The sequence below is a fragment of the Manis javanica genome, chromosome 13, assembly GCF_040802235.1.
Source record: "Manis javanica isolate MJ-LG chromosome 13, MJ_LKY, whole genome shotgun sequence".
In the NCBI taxonomy this organism is placed as follows: domain Eukaryota; kingdom Metazoa; phylum Chordata; class Mammalia; order Pholidota; family Manidae; genus Manis; species Manis javanica.
This window is the reverse complement of record NC_133168.1, coordinates 45,250,797-45,268,680: the sequence shown is the minus strand read 5'-3', so window position 1 is coordinate 45,268,680 and position 17,884 is coordinate 45,250,797. Positions and strand designations below refer to the sequence as shown.

The 17,884-nt window shown below is 41.6% G+C and overlaps 1 protein-coding gene across 4 annotated transcripts in view; it reads right to left on the bottom strand.

Moving 5' to 3' along the window:
- RNF217 (ring finger protein 217) overlaps positions 1-14,735 on the bottom strand; it is a 156,261-nt gene extending 141,526 nt beyond the window's left edge. For 3 of the 4 annotated variants that reach the window (XM_036993725.2, XM_036993730.2, XM_036993738.2), the window contains exon 1: positions 13,721-14,735. In XM_036993725.2, the coding sequence (XP_036849620.1) occupies positions 13,721-14,596 (876 nt within the window). In that variant the 5' untranslated portion in view covers positions 14,597-14,735. The remainder of the gene's footprint in view (positions 1-13,720) is intronic. The other variant, XM_036993733.2, reaches the window with a different exon arrangement.
- Positions 14,736-17,884: the final 3,149 nt, after the last annotated feature.

The window sequence follows — 17,884 nt, the reverse complement described above, 5'->3', positions numbered from 1 at the left end:
AGGAAAAAATTCTGTTTCCAAGTTTTTCAAGTCTATAGTCAAGATAGTGATTTTAAAAAGGAAAGCATATCTCAAAAATTATTTTTCAGAAATCCTAAAAACTGAAAATAATAATAATAATAATGAAAACACAAAAGCAAAAGTATTGGGGAAAAAATTACTATTCTTTCAAGTATTTCCTTTCCAAGCATTTCTTCTAAGCTACCCTTCATCTTAAGAGTGATGGCTCAATGACCCAAAAAGTGACATATTAAAAAGTAAAAACAAGAAAAGGTAAACCTAATGGATATTAATTTTTGGTATTTTTGTTGCTGATTAAAACTACACCCGAAACACAAATGTACCTATAAATTACTATATTTAGATGATTACAAACTAAGATCAGCAAATAATAGTCTTGTGATAGACAAATAATCTTGAGTCCTTGATACATACATACACACACATAATTTTAACATAAAGCACCAACAGAGCAGACACACAGAATATTTATTTTTAGGAGGCTATTATTTTCAAAGTGTTCCTTTCACAAACAATCATGAAGAGGAATATGGTAACACAAGGAAAAAAAACATTTAAGAGTAAAACTAGTTAAAAATAAGATTAAATGAGAACTCTTCATTGCACTTGTTATATCCCATCAATGGCATCTCTGAGAAGAAAATTTTAAAAACTCTACTCTCTACAGAACTATGTAAAGAAACCCACTTTCCCTATATAGGTCATATGTTCACATAAAAGAGGTCCACCAAGATCAGGCCATATCAAAGTTTCTTCTGATTTGATCCAACAGCTCTAATTAGACATAAACTAATACACTAAACTGTGAACACTGGGAAAAATAGCATTATCAAAGGAAACAAAATGCTGGTGAAATACTATAAGCAACTGTTTTGTTTACCCTGCTGTTCAAAACTGTAAGCAACCAGGGGAAAAGGGTGTGGGGATTTAACTTGCCACATACAACTCTGAGCTAATGAGCTTTAGGAACACTGAGTATGGCCAATAATCACGAGAGGAAATAAGGCAAGAACCAACATAAAAAGGGAAGTAATTTGCTAGGTAGTCTATAATTAGCCTCTGAATCTTACAGTAGAGGATATTATTGAGGTAAATAGCTTAGGAAGATTTAAAAAGGGATTAGTCATTCACATGAATGAATAAGCCTAGAATTTAGTTATCTGAACCAGGAGGGAAAAGGCACATTGTAAAAGCAATAATCCTCCTCTGTTTGAGGGAACACAGGTCCTCCACCAGGAAGAGATTTCTGAGAAAAATACACATACTTCTGGAAATTTAAATGGTTACCTATTTGAGATGACACTAATCAAATAATAAAATGACCCAAACAAACTGCAATACCATAACCAATAAAAATCCAATGGCGGACCAATTTAACAAAGATTAATTTAGGGTTGTTAATTTTAAGGTGTCATTAGATATTATATTATTTTTGTATAGAACATGCTTGGACTACAGAAGTATCTGTTATATTAACTCTTTTTATTCAGAAAGATACTCAACTTTTACAAACAATATTTTAATCACTATTGAAGGTAAAATTTTGATGTAATGGAAAGGAAATTATATAGAATACTTTTAAGTGGTGTTAATAATCAGAATAATTAGCAGTTGACCTTGATCTTGAGATACTGCAGTTTCAATGGAATTATCTAAAATATTTCATTTTAAAAGAGAATGGCTTTTTTGTAAACTTTAAGACTAAGTCAACTTTATTATTAAATTATTAAAAGACAAAGCATGTAGAAACACAACAGTGAAATATATTAATCAATATAATGATATAAGTTGGAAAAATGTACTTAAATGATTGATAAGCCATGAAATATTTTTTAAAAACAGATTAAAATTCAGATCAAAAGGCTTACTACCTATATTTAACATTATTGATTTCTGTCTAAAGCAGTATGGTTTAGAAATACGGCCTCAAATTCTTTGACACTTGCACAAAAAAAGTTGGGGTCTAAGTTCCTTCCCCTTGAATCTGGTCAGGCTTGTGACTGCTTTGCCCAAGTGATGCTGAATGACTTCCAAAGCTAGCACAGAAAAAAAAATTAGGTGGCTTCTAGCTGGCTCCCTGAGACTCTCTGGCTCTGGGGGAAGCCAGCCTCCAGTTAAGAAGCCTGCGGTCCTGAGGCTATGCTGGCAAGGCCCGGTGTAGGCACTCCTGCAGACAGCACAGCTGAGCTCCCTGACAACGGCCAGCCTCAGCTGCCAGGGGAGTGAGTGAGCTGACATCTGACTACAGCCACGTGAGAAATCCCAAGTGTGAACTGACCAGCTGAGCCCTCCCCAAATTCCTGACCCACGTGTCATGATCAAAATAAGATGGTTATCTTAAGCCCCTAGGTTCTGGAAGAATGTGTTAAGCAGGAGGCATAGCAACCAGAATAGGTTTTATAATTAAAGAAGCACTTCAGTGATAGATGGGATGCAAGGATAAAGACTCAGGCTACAGCATTCAACTGCACTCAAAATTTAAATATATTGTGGAATAAGATATCAAAAATTCAGGTTCAAATATTTACTTAATTTTTTCCACAAACCTAAACTTACTGTAATTTAATTTCACTCATTCACTCAGTTTTCTAACAAATACTTACTGAGTATTTACGTTATTCTTGGCTCCGTGCTAAGTGCTGGTTATAAAAACAGCTCAAAAATACCTAGGAATAAACCTAACCAAGGAAGTGAAAGACGTATACTCTGAAAACTACAAGAAACTCATGAAAGAAATTAAAGAAGATACCAATAAATGGAAACACACATCCCATGCTAATGGATAGGAAGAATTAATATTGTCAAAAAGTCACCCTGCCTAAAGCAACCTACAGATTCAATGTAATCCCTATCAAAATACCAAACAGCATTCTTCAATGAATAGGAGCAAATAGTTCTAAAATTCATATGGAACCACAGAAGACCCCAAATAGCAAAAGCAATCCTAAGAAGGAAGAATAAAGTGGGGGGGGGGGGAATACACATCCCAACTTCAAGCTCTACTACAAAGCCACAGTAATCAAGACAACCTGTTACTGGTACAAGAGCAGACACATAGACCAATGGAACAGACTAAAGAGCCCAGATATAAACCCAAACATAAATGGTCAATTCATATATGATAAAGGAGCCATGGATATACAATGGGGAAATGACAGCCTCTTCAACAACTGGTGTTGGCAAAACTGGACAGCTACATGCAAGAGAATGAAACTAGATTATTGTCTAACCCCACACATAAAAGTAAACTCAAAATGGATCAAAGACCTGAATGTAAGTCAGGAAAACATAAAACTCTTAGACGAAAACATAGGCAAAAATCTCTTGAATATAAAGATGAGCAACTTTTTCCTGAATGCATCTCCTTGGGAAAGAGAAACAAAATAAAAAATGAACACATTGGGACTACATCATGCTAAAAAGCTTCTGTACAGCAAAGGACACCATCAGCAGAACAAAAAGGCATCCTACAGTATGGGAGAGTATATTTGTAAATGACATATCTGACAAGGGGTTAACATTCAAAATACATAAAGAACTCACACACCTCAACACCCAAAAAGCAAATAACCCGATTGAAAAATGGGCAGAGGATATGAACAGACACTTCTCCAAAGAAGAAATTCAGATGGCCAACAGGCACATGAAAGATGCTCCACATCGCTAATTATCAGGAAAATGCAAATTAAAACCACAGTGAGATAGCACCTCATACCAATTAGGATGGCCAACAAAGAAAAGACTAGGAACAACAAATGCTGGCGAGGATGCAGAGAAAGGGGAACCCTCCTACACTGTTGGTGGGAATGTAAACTAGTTCAACCATTGTGGAACGCAGTATGGAGGTTCCTCAAAAAACTAAAAATAGAAATACCATTTGACCCAGGAATTCCACTCATAGGCATTTACCCTAAGAATGTAGGATCCCAGTTTCAAAAAGACCTATGCACCCCTATGTTTATTGCAACACTATTTACAATAGCCAAGATATGGAAGCAACCTAAGTGTCCATCAGTAGATGAATGAATAAAGAAGATGTGGTACATATACACAAAGGAATATTATTCAGCCATAAGAGAATGCAAATCCTACCATTTGCAACATGGTTGGAGCGGGAGGATATTATGCTTAGTGAAATAAGCCAGGCAGAGAAAGACAAGTACCAAATGATTTCCATCGTCTGTGGAGCATACAAACAAAGCAAAAACTGAAGGAACAAAACCACAGCAAACTCACAAAACCAAAGAATGGACTAACAGTTACCAAAGGAAAAGGGATTGGGGAGGGTGGGTGGGAAGGGAGAGAGAAGGAGAATAAGGGGCATTATGATTGGTACACATGGCATGGTGGGGGGCACAGGGAGGGCAGTGTGGTGCAGACAGGATGGGTGGTGGCTCTTTGGCCTCTTGCTGCACTGATGGATGGTGACTATGGTGGGGTGTGTGGTGGGGACTTGGTGGTGGGGGGAGTTTGGTGGCCACGGTATTGCCCATGTGATTTTATGTTAATGATACCAAAAAAAAAAGAAAAAAAAGATTCAAACAGAAATGCCAGAATTAAAAGATAAGCAATATCAATATCAGTAATAAAAATTCCTTAAACTAAAAAATAAAGAAATGCAGCTCAAAGAATAGTGGGGAGAGGAAGACAATGAATCAAACATCAAATCATGACATAAACATATAATTAAAGAAGGAGATAAAAATACAATGGTGGCAGATGATAAAGGACTCCAACATCATTAACAGCAGGACTGATCCAGTCTGGCGACTTAAGGGAGGCTGAGATCTGAAGGATGAGGAGAAATTAACCAGAGGAAGCATACAATGGCCAGAGAGAAGACAGCTGTAGTGAAGGGAAAGGGACTGAAGAGGAGAGCAGAGGTCATACCTCACCAGCAGTGTCATGAACTGGGAATTTCATATAAAGCTACGGCAACGTCTTACAGGATTTTAAGCAAGGCAATGAACTGTTGAGGTTTTCATTTCAAAATATCATTTTAGCTATCGATTCTAATACTTTACATATTGACAACACCAGCCTCCAGTGTATTATTTATTTATGGACAAAATTAATTAGTCCACTCCACAAATACTCATTCCATGCCTACAACATGCTAAGAGCTAAGAAACTAATCAACAAAAAAGATGCATCAAGCTTTACAGTCTAATGGGAGTAGAGAGCAGGAAACAGGCAATTTAATACAGTGAAATTAGAAGAATCTCACCATGAGGAAAGAGGGTTGTCAAAGAATATTGGATGGCTGCTCAGTTCAGATATTGGGGGAGAGGGGGTCAAGAAAAATTCTCAGAGGAAGGACTACCTAAGGAACAGCTGGCTCTGGGAAGCCCGCCTCCATGTGAGAAGCCTGCTGCCCTGACTGAAAGAGTAAGTGTGAAAGAGGCAAACAGAGCAGAGGGAATAAGGGGGGACAGTGGATTCCCCTTTGACAGAACCTCCTACCACTAAACGTAAAGGCTCATAATTAAGAAAGACGTAGTACTCAAGGAACAAAAAGAAGTTTAATATGGTTGTAGGCTTAGGCAGGTATATGGTGAGAAAGAAATCAGGAGTGATAAACAGGAGTCGGATCACTCAGGCACATGAGAACTATGCTTAGAGTCTATTCTAAAAGCAAGAGGCAGACATTGAAAGCCTAGGAAGGGGAGTGCTAAGTCCAGCCCGGCATCTTATAAAGAACCCTTCAGCTGTGGTATGGAGAAGAGATTGGAAATGGTCCTGGGATGAAGTAGGAAGCTGTGGCTGGAATCCAGGAGAGAAGTGTGGAGGCCTAAGAAAGGGAAATGCCAGTAAAAATGGAGAAAAGTAGAGAAGAATATAGAAATATTTTTAGGAGACAAAATTGAAAGGATTTGGTGATTAATTATATATGGAAGGTGAGGAAGAGGAAGAACACAATGACCCCCAAGTGTCTGACCTGGTTACAACAGATGGGAAAAAGACCCCAGAGGAGCAGTGAGGCATTAGTGGTGTGGGAAGGAAGAGGAGGGGATTTAATTTTGAGAAGTTTAAAGTGGCTCTGGGTGGAACAGTCAAGCAGAAATGTCCATGGGAGAGACAGCTATATGGTACTGAAGGAGAGAAAGGTGGCCTGGGCTCAAGATAAAGATGTGGAAGGCAAGAGCACAGAGGTATTACTTGACACAGTGGTAGTGCATGAGATGGTCCCACCAATAATATACAAAGTGAGAGAGGAGCAGAAAGAGGGTCCTCTCCTAATAGAACCATACAGACACCAGCATTAAGGGATGGTAAGATAAGAGAAAGCTCAAATGGAAACAAAAGGCATGGCCAGAGAGTTAGGAAGAAAACAGAAGAGTATGCTGCCACTAAAACTTGGCAGTAAGTCAAGCCTCAGAGTTTCTAAACTCAATTCCTCTTAATGTTTCTAAATGAAGATGAGGCTGAGTTTGGTAGAAACCTTTCTCTGGATCTGGACAAGAGCCTTCCACTTTCTCAAAACATGTATTTTCCTTTCCTTCTTGGACAGGAAAAACTTGTAATTTTGTACAACACAGATATAAACTTAATGGAAAAATAAATACTTTTAGCTCATAAATATTAAATGCAGAGCATTAAATGCAGAAACATACTTCTTTTTGTTCCTTGAGTACTCTGTCTCTCTTAATTATTAGCTATTACCTTTAGTGGTAGGCCATGGGTTTTAGACCCAAGTGGACCTGAATATAATCCCACCTTTGCCATTTCTTGGCTGTGTGATTTGAGGCAGGTAATTTAATCTCCTGCCTTGAGTTTCCTTATATACTATTCCACTACCTACAGTACAGACGTGGAGCTATTCCTGTTTTCTCAAATCTACTCTAATCAGAAAGCCAGCCCCATGCATGTCGAGGAAAACAGCACTGTTCATGGTTACAAATCCTTGTTGGGAAATCTGAAGGTCAATTCCAATCCCCATCCTGCTGAAACTATGAGAAGCACTAGACAAAGATGATGATGTCCCTTGTAAAACACCGGATTTGCCTTCTGGGTAACCACTCTGCCTTGGTTCTCTTCTTGTGTAACCGGCCCACACCCTTTGAGATGCCTTGCTGGTTCCTTCATACATCCCAGGACCAATAGTTTTAAACACCTGTGGGCCCAGACTCACTCCTCCATCCTCCTTCGCTATCTACTATCACTTCCCCAGGGACCTCATCTAGTCTCATGGTTTTAAATATCATCTATATGCCCAAACATTCAAATCCATATCTTCTATTCAGATCTCTTCTAAATGCCAGACGCCAACTGCCTACTCAACATCCCTCCATGAATGTCTAAATGGCTTTTCAAACAGCACGAGCTCCTAATTTCCCCCAAACCTAGTCCTCCTACAGTATTCCTTCATATTAAACAGCAACACCATTCTTCTAATTGCTTGGTCTCCAAACCTGAGTCATCCTTTCTCTCTCGTCCCACACCCAATCATCAGCAAATTCTGCCAGCTCTGTCTTCACAATATTTTCAAAATTCAACCAGTTCAAATCATATTTGCCTCTATCATCTTAGTCTGAACTACATCCTCTCTCCTATAGATTACTGGTGTAGTCTTCTAAGCTTGATGTCTTTACACTTCCATTCCTGATCCTACAGTGTATCTCCAGAGTAATCTCTTTTAAAGGCTAAATCATATCATCTGGTTAGATCAAACCATCTTATTGCTTCCCATCTCACTCAGAGGAAATGCAAATTCTCTTTGGTTGTACAGTCCCATCCAAACAACTTGCCCACTCCTGTTTTCTTCTTACAGCTCCCTAGCTCATTCCCTATGCTTCAGCCCCACGGATCACCTTGCCATTCTTGGTCCTGTCACCCTCAAGCAGGGTCCTGTCCCTGCAACTTCAGATGTGCCACTCCCTTGGATATCCTTGGGTTCTCATCCCTCACTGCCATCAAGACCTTTACTTAAAAGTCACCCTGTAAAACAAACTCTCCCTAAAAACTCCCACAAAGTTTGAATATATGAAGAGCAACCCCCTTGCCAGTATTTCTTATCACACTTTTCTTTTCTGTTTCTTCATAGCTCTTATCTCCTAATGTACTAAATAATTTACTTTTTAAGTGTTTGTCTATCCCAGCCTACTATATAAACTCCACGTAACCAGGGACTTTTATCTGTTTGAGTTCTCTGTATTTCCAACTCCTAAAACAGTGCCTGGTATGTAAGAGCTATTTAAAAAAATTAAATCATACAATATGTATAATAAATGGTTGTTCTTATTTGTGGAAACTTAGAAACTCAAATATAATTACCTCAAAATTGATGGGGCAAATAATACTGATAAGGCTGAAAGAGAATGATATATTCTAGGAATTATTTTCCTATAGATGATGAATTTTTATTTTAAGCCAGAACCTGATTTAGAAAGGTTCATTGAGTTTATCATATAACACCCTTCTGACAAAGTGAATTTCAACAAAATAATTTTTTCAAAAAGTATTGCAACTTTAAAGATTTGCCATATTGTCATAAATTATTCAAAATGAACTTAGTAAAATTATGTTTTCTTTTGAAATTAAGGTAATAAATACTTTGAAAGAAGCAAGATATTTACTAATACTATATTTCCAACAATTAGAAAGAGCTCTGAGAAATATGTGTACTGATAAAAAAAATGGATATATTACTTTGGGTTAAGCATAATAAGAGCAATTACAATGTGCTTACTAAAAGGCTAGGTGGTATTCCAGATCTGGTTTAATGCAATCCTCCCAGAAAGGAAGCAGAAGAGAAAAAGAGACCCACAGCTGTTGGGCAACTTAAAGGAAAGCTTATTTATGCCACCAGATAAAGGAGGGGATGAAATACTTCCAACAAGTTTCTAAAATGGCTCACTGAGAGAATTTAATACATTGATAGATATCTCATGGCAATGGGCATACAAGTACTTAATAAAAGTTCATTAAATGCACAAATGGCATACTAATAAATGAATAAGTTAATCATAAGAAATTACCGCTCAGGTATCCATCTATACCACCCATCACAAATGCTTCACAAAAAGATGGGCACTCAAGTTCTAATGTTCTTTTTCTGTCTCTCACATCAGGAGTAAGAAATAGCCTTCAAGTATAAAAGCTGAGCTCTGCTCTAGGAGAAAAGAAAAATCACCACTGTCAAGGTCTCAGCTGAAGCCTTGGGTAAGCAGTACTAGTACTAGTCAAGTCATCTGAGATCTCTTAGGTGGTGTACCATGGTGAAGGGTTGCTCTTTAACACCCCACCTCCTGACAGGGGGAAAAGTCGGGCAGGGAAGCATCCAGGCAAGCACCACACCAGGTCCTGCTGGCCAAGAGCTCAGTCCTTGACAGGGGATTCCTCTGCAGAAATCAATTGCAGTTAAAATCAGATTTTGAAAAGTGAAAGAAAAAGCAATTATTAGAGTGACAGAAGAGGAAAGTAAGGGCATGAGTCAGGAAAGTATGAAAACAAATGTCATACCCTCCCAGTACATGTGACCATGCAACATATATGCAAATTCTGTGTACAAAATAAGCTTACATAGGCCTCAATTCTCACTTTTCAAATGTGTAGAGTGATTTAACAGATTTCAGTTTCATTCTTCACATTTCCAGGGCTAAAAAAATCACACCTGGCATGACAGGATCTGTAAATTCACCTGTGTGAAGATGGCACCATTCAAACTCCACACTGAATGATAGTTCCCCAAAATATACAGGTTGCTTTAAAGTTTAAAGAAAGCAAAGTAGGTTATACTTTTACCCATAAAGGCCTGCATGACTCAGAGTTTAATAATAGGATACATAAGCTTTCACCCCTAGGTCACTTATTCTAGGGTGACTACAGTAGACAGTCATTTTAGGACATTACCACCTAGCAGCTGTTTTGTACACAATCTGTAGAAGAAATGTGTTGCCTGTCTCTATTAATACTCATTTGACAGGTGTATACATTCCAACTCAAATTCATCTGCAAATTATGAGCACTGTGAAGCAGAGTAAGGAAAGCCACAACAGCTGTGACCTTTAGAAAGCCCTTAGTAGACCCAGTTCTCTCCTTTCTTACCTGAAGTATTAAGTAGTAATACTTCATATTTCTACAGATTATACTGTCTGAAACCAAAATCATAAAGAAAATACATCTGTGGAGGATTTCTGAAGTGAGTGGACCACCATTCTTTGAAACAAAGAAGGCAACAATCTTTCCTCTAGGAAACTGTGGTGAAGGCCAAGTCAGCTGAGAAGGTCGACACTTACAATGGCTGGGTGACCTGCAGGAAACTGCAGACATCCCTGGGGCTGTGTGCTTCGGCTCTGGTCTTCACGCATACCTATGTCATGGGGCAGTGCTCTCCCAGAATTACATACCAAAGATGTAGGTACCCAGGCGATATAACCGGCATGACTCCCACTACCTCTATCATGGTGCTCTAAGGACTCTAAGTCAACACCTATGCAGTGCCAAAGATTGTAATTTATCAATTTTAAGTTCTGCCCTTCAATGTGGCGATCGGAAACTGAATGGTATCTATTGTACTTAAAAGTCATTCCACAAAGAGTTGCCTGCAGCCCCTGTCACTGCGGTAACTGGAAAAGAATTATATTTTGAAAAATAAAACTACTATTTTTTAACCATAGTATGAAGTTATTTAATCACCACCTAAACTGCTATGTCTACACGGAAATAATGACATCTATCCATCAACCTCTGCCACATATTCAGTACCTGGCACTAAAGGAAATAAGGCTCACCTGAAAATCCAAGTTCCCATTTTCCATGTTCATATCTTCTTTCAAAGAACTCAGTGTCTCCTTTTAGGAGAATATTAATCGAACCAGGCAATATTCCAACTCACACTGAGTATGCATTTTTAATGTTTGTATAAAATGCTTAACAGGGACTCTGCTTCATTTCCTTGAAGATGTTAAATAATGCACTATTTGACACAAACTCAAAAAATGGAGAAAAGTCACTGGTGACTTTTTATTTCAAATACAACATTTTATTTCAAAGGTCTTAAGAGCCCTGCAAGTTCAGGCTTGACATATGTGTTTCTGTCAAATGTAAGAAAGCTTATTAAATGAGAAAGAAACTACTACTGTGCCCTTGTGATCTGGTTTAGTAAGGCAACAAAACATCTGCAGTCTGAATTTTAGTTCATCACTGGTGGATCATTACAGATCATGTCTGCCATTCTTTTTTCATAGATGAGACAATTAAGGCACAGAGAGGGTAAGTGGCATGGACACGCAGACCCTTTGAGTGGAAAGGACCTTAGAATGAACGCAGATCAGAAATATTACAACCACAAGTCTATATTTCTATCCAACTGAAAGAAAATGTCATTTTCATATAAGCTAAAAGTTTGTCTAAAAACTCTTTATTTCTAAGTTAAACAACAAACTCAGCAAATCTATTACTTCTGTTTGTATTAAATTTTTGTGCTAAATATCAAGAAGCTCAGAGTGGAATTTAGAGCCCAAGTAGAGTATTACTTTTCAGCTGTGATTGTTGGGGATAATTGCATCCTCTCTTTGTCACTTAGTTCTTCATAAATTCAGTAACTGTTAGTTGAGCATCTGTTTTATGTCAGACAACGTGCTAGGTGCTAATGATACACCATGAACAAATCATATGCAAACTTTTGTCTTCGTGGAAATTAATAACCTAGGTATACAAGAGTACCACGGAGAAAATAAAATGTGGGAAAGGAGACTGGGAGAGTGGGGTGAGACTCAACTTTAAAAAGGATGGTCAGTGAGGTCGTTTGGTAGACAACAGAGAAGTGGGAGGGGTAAGCAAGCAAACGGGAGGACATGGAGTAGGATATTCCAGGCACAAAGAAACAAATGCAAAAGCCCTGAGGTGGAAGCAAGCCTGGCTTGTGTGACTCATCTTTTTGTTGTTATCATTTTAAAAAAAGTAAAATCCTTTACTGAACTGAAACGAAGTTAAATTCTTTACTGAAAGTTCTGAGAAATACATTGGAAGTAGGTCAAGAATATACAATCATAAATCCTGCAGACAACCTTCAGATACTATGTAACTTCTCTGAGGAAAAAGCCTACCCTAAGGAAATCAAACTGCCCTGTAGAGGACCCCAGTCCACAATAACTACCTCCCTTGAGCTTCTAAACCCACTGTATTCATATACAGCATTTAACATTAAATATTACCCACTATTGTTATTGTTTACATTTCATTTTATGCCACTTTGTATTGATCTTGTGTACACATCTGCTCTCAGTGACTTCATTGGAGCAGGGCCCATATTTTGAGAGTGTCTGAATCCCACCACAGGGCTTTGCACATGGATGGCACCAATCTCTGCTTGACAGTGATGTCATAGAAACTACCACAATGAGCAGCAGACATGCCTCTGGTTTTAAATACGTTTGTGGATAAAGCATGAAAGAGAAATCATAGTCTTTTACAGGCGTGTGGATAATCTCAACCATCTTAGCCAAGTTACTGTTTGTGTAACATTCCATTCTGTCTAAATTTCCCTTTGCATTTTCAGTTGGGCACACTACACACTTTCAGTCTAGACACAGGCATAGATTAGCCATAAAACACAGAGGAACTACACTGTGGAATCCTATTCAGTTTGCTTCAGCCAAGATTATTAAACACTATTACAGGAAAGGGACTCAACATGAAATAATCAGACACAGGGGCTCTAAGACTTCGTCCATACAGTCAAGCAAGGCAAACAGACATATAAGGAACCAGTTCAGTGCATGTAAGACATGCAGAAGTATTTTGAGAGCATATAAGCAGTGGCTGGAGGGTGAAGTAAGGCTTCACAGAAAAGTTGGCACCTGAACAGCCAGGGTTTCTGAAAGATGAATAGGCCTACAACAACCAGACTCTGGATCAAAGGGCATTCCAGATTGTGCAAAACACTGGCAGAAACAGAAGATTGAGTACTGCTGGAAAAACACACTCACCATCAGTGAAGTAAACCAGGTCTATTGCACTCATAAGCTTTCCAAGGAAAGGAACAACGAGCTTTCAAATAAGGAGCTGAGGAAGAAAGTTTAACCAGGGCTTGTTTTGCTAAACCTCTTAGCCTTGCTTTGTTTTGCTTATTCTGTTTTGTTCCCTCTTCAAGAAATAAATTACTCTGCTGGCGTAAAACTTCAGTGAGGAAAAGTACTTCAACTTTACTGTGGAAAAATAAAACTGAAAAGTGGGCAAGGGCCAGGGAATAAATAAATTACGCTTTTCTGGAATATATAAATGGAGCAAAATAAATAATTCAGTTATTAGAGACTTGAAATATTAATTCCAACTCTTCTTTTCACTAACTCAATACATATTTAGTTATATAAATAAATGCCCACTATTTGTTAGTTTCTGGGATACCAGGCCTGTGAGGCACAATCATTGCCCTCCTCTTTGAGCGAACTCTTCCTTGCAATTCACTAAAAGAAATGCACAGAGGGCAGGTCACTGTACCCTCTTCCTTCCATGGTTGGCAGCCGAAGCCTGAAGCTCAAGCAGAATTAAATTCCAGTCAAGTTACCCAATAGAGGACAAACACAAATAATAATATCACAGCAACAACGGACAAGTGAGAAAGTGAGAGAGATCCTTCGCAAGGGTGTCTCATCACCTCTGCCTGCGAGCAGGCGGCTGGCTGGGAGCTGTGCTTCCTCACCGGTGATTCGGAATGCTGTACGGGGACAGGAGCGGGGGCAGGGGCTGAGGTTACCTGAGAGCTCAGGTAGACTTTGAGGCACTCCTCGCACACGGCCTTCTTGCAGCAGGGCAAGGGCTTGATCGGCTTGTCTTCCAGGCACACCCGGCACATCAGCACCATGAGGGGCGCATAGGGATCCCCCACCCCACCCAGGCCAGAGTAGGGTGGAGCTCCTAATAGGCTGGGCACGGAGAACGGCTCGGGCGCCAGGTAGAACTCCAGCTCGATGCTGCCGCCGTCGGGGGACAGGAGATCCGTTGGAAGGGACAGCCGGGGGCTGGGAAAGGCGGAGGGGGAGCTGGGAGGGTTCGTCACCGGCGGAGCCCGAGGTGGCGATGCAGGTGGCGAAAGCTGCTCCGCGGTGGGGGCCTCAGGCAGGGCTTTCTCCACGCAGAACACAGAGCAGAAGACTTGCCCCTTGGCGTGGGGCAGGCGCCGCTGACCCAGCACGTCGAGGACCAGCCCGTCGGCCGCCCCGACGCGGGCCTTGGGCTCCAGCTCCTCGCCGGGGGGCGCCTCCTGCTGTTCATTCCCTCCCTCGTCTCGGTGCCCAGCTTCCTCCTTCTCCTCTTCCAGCTGCTGTTGCAAAGTCTGGGGGTTGAGGGGCCCGGTGAGCGCCAGTCCCGCGGGCTGCCCTGGTGCTGGGCTCTTCCTCCCGCCCGGGGCCCCCCCGCTCCTCGCGGGCTCCACGGCGCTCGCGTCCGCCAAGCCCAAGTCGCTTCCGCAGCCCCCGCCGCTGGGCTCCGCGGAGGCGGCGCGCGGCCCGGGCGCCCCGGCGCTGTCCCCCCGCGGCCTCGGGGGCTCCGGGTGGCCCGTGGCGCCGCCAGCGGGGGCCCGCGCCTCCTGGGATCCGCTGCCGCCGCTCACCGTGCTCTGCTCCTCGCCCATCGCCGCCCGCGGCCCGCGCCGCCGCTGCCCATCCAGCCGCCGGGACCCCCACCCGGCGCCGGCGGGCAGCGGGGGCAGCGGCTCGGCTAGCCTCGCGGCTCCGCTTCTGCTTCCGGGTCCCTCCTCCGGGGCTGGGACGCCCCGAGCTCCCTCCAGGGAGCCCGTGCTCCCCGGGCGCGCGGGGAGCCCGGCCCGGCCCGCTGCTCCTCCTCCTCCTCCTGGTCGTCCTCCGGGGCGGCGGGGCAGAGCCTCGGGGGCGCCGAGGGCCGCTCGCTCCGGGCGCAAGGGCACCCGCCCCACATACAGATCGGGGCGGCGCCGGCGCCCCCGCTAGCCCCCGCGCGGGGCAGAGGGGTCCGGGGCCAGGGGCCGTCAGTCCCGCGCCATCGCCGGTCCCCGCTGCGGGCCGCGCCGGACGGGCGGCGGGAGGGCGGTGGCCAAAGGACCGAGGGGCCTGTGGCGCCGCCGCGGCGCGCACGGGGAGGGGCAGCCGGAGTGCGGGCGAGCCACCGCGGCCCCCGGGGGAGAGGCCCGGGCGGGCGACCTCGCTCTCCTCCGGCTTCACCTAGAGCCCTTCTCGCTGCCCCCACCCCACCCCTTCGGCGCACACCTCCCCACACGTACACACGCGCTCGCTCACACGCACTCCCCGAGTGGGTGTGATCTCAGAGCCGAGATGCGCTCTCGCGCCTAGACTTCACACTCGGCCTCCACACAACCCTCCAGAGCAGGCAGGCTGCCCTTCGGGCCACGCGTTAGTGGGACTTCCTACGAAACTACTCTATACTCAGAGCTGGAACCAGAAAAACGCCGGCTGCTTAGTAGGATTTTGGTTTCTCTTGTTTCTCTTGGGTACATGCAGTTTTGAATCCTCCAAAGAGGGAATTCAGAGAAACTGCATTAGGAATTTTTAGTTCAAAACGCTGTATATACAACTCTTCTGTTTTCTGCCTAATCTGGTAGGAAGGATATTTGAAATTCGTAAATAAGCTAAAGAGCACTTTTAACCTATTCCTGCAACTGGAATCCTTATGAGAGCCGAAAGTAACTAATTTAAGATTTATCCCGTTTTCCTCCTTTTCAGTGTACTCTTAGGAACTTTTTTTAACCCTTTAAATATTCCAAAAAGGGTAGCACAAGGTAGGAGGATGACCTGGTCTAATTAATAAACTGATCAGTGGTGGGAATCATGAGGAGTTTCATTAGCGTAACCATATTTATTCCCCAAACTGTTTCCAAGGTAACAATTATATTTGAGCCAGAACTTAATTAAGTGTTTATCTATCTTTATTTTACAGGAAATATTAGTCATCTAGACTGGTATGTTTTAGTTCCCTAAAGCCAATGAAAACATATTTTGGGAAGCCAACCCTTGTTTTTTCATCTTGAGAGGGAATTGAATTTACACATTCATGTAATAGGAAGGGCTGTGAAGTGTGTAGAATTTTTTAATCTTGAAATTGATATTGAGTGGTTCAAAAATATGTTCCAGGTCAGATACAAGTGTTAGAAAGGCGATGCTAAGAAAGCAGTGTAAAACCAAAGGACATGTTTATCATGTGTGTCTGATGCTCATTTGCAATTTAAATCAATCTAAGTGACACCTCATTCATCAGTGTGACCCAAGAATGAAGAATTCTTATTTGAAGATTAAATGCTGTTCAGGTGTTTTTTTTTCATCTTGGCTAATTGATTTCCTGGTAACTGCTGTTTTTTCTAAATGGTATGTCTAATGTTTATCATTTTAAAGGCAGGAACAAGAACCCCACGTGTATGTGCCTTTGGTGTATGCCATCTGATAACTACTCCTCTGTTCTTTTTCAAAAGGGATATAAATGCAACTTGTGTTTTCTAGGTGACAACGGGAAGAATAAAACCAGAGCAGCAATAATGGACACAAAGCAAATATATCTCCATACTAAGAGTCAAACCCCTCAAGGTCTTTCCATTGTTTTGGGATTTCCTCCCCACACACATTTGTCATGGATGTTCCAAGAATGTGCTCTTGCAATGCCCACCATTTTGCCCCTTAACCCTCAGGTTTCAGTTCATGGGCAGTGGCTTTCCTTGATGCTGAAACAGCTAGAAGTCACTGCTGGAATTTCTGAAGGCTGCGCATAGTTCTCAGCCCTTCTCCTTGCCATGAATTCCTCCTTACGGATTCATCTGGCCTTCGTGAATAAAGATCATGGCATGCCATATCTCCACCTGCGGAACAGACCCAGACTTGCCTGAATCCTGGACCCAGAATCCCTGGTGTTCAATTTGGGACCCCTGGGACACCAGCAGCATGGAAATGAGTTAATGTACAAGGTTAAAATTTGGTTCTACCATCAATTTCCCCTGAAATGAAATGCATGAAGCACCTACGATGATTGTGTTGGTAGGATTCACCTTTTTAAAAGGATTGGTAGAAAATATAGTTACCATAGCATAACTTTCACTTATCTACCACAGGCTTAATATTCTCAAACTGAGATCATCTGCTGCACATCTGGATGTACACAGTTATTAGTACAACATGAGCATTATGTGCCACAACCAGTTTTAACTCTCAATATTTCCTAAACTGCAATGAGCTGTGTACCTTCCCTGAAACAAGACTTCGCTATTAGGAGACAATGTCAAGTTTGAGAATTGAAGTAGTCAACTACTTTTGGTCATCACTGAACATTAGTTTTTCTATTACCACCTTTCTTATTCTGGCTTTTAAACATGAGTTGTTTTTGGTTCTCATGAAAATTTTTATTCAGACATTAATTGGAAAATTAAAGAGCCCAGATTTATTAATGTATAAAAAAAATGTTAAGACAGATCATAAAAGCAGTGATTCATTTAAGTTTTCCATATTAAAGGTAAAACTAATTTCTTCTTAACTGTTGTGGAGAAGAAATACATAACATTTAAACTCCATACAGCAAATACCTGAGTTGCTTTTCTACCAGTCCTTCAACTATCAAAAACAGGTAAAAAATAGAAAGTATTTAATTTTTTAAAAAATTTCATTTTCTGTTTCTGTGATGACTGACTGCCCTTGCACTGTTCACCATGTAAGAACTTATTCACTATGTAAGAATTTGTTCACCATGTAAGAACTTGCTCGTTATGCTTCAGAAGATTGGAGACTGTTGAGAATTAGGCTTGGGGCTGATTAATGATTGTGCATTGAGTCCCCTCTACAGAATTTTATTGTTGTTAACCATTTGATCAATAAATATGAGAGATGCCCTCTCAAAAAAAAAATTTCATTTTCTGAAGAGGAATGAGCAGAGTGGAATGTTTATCTAG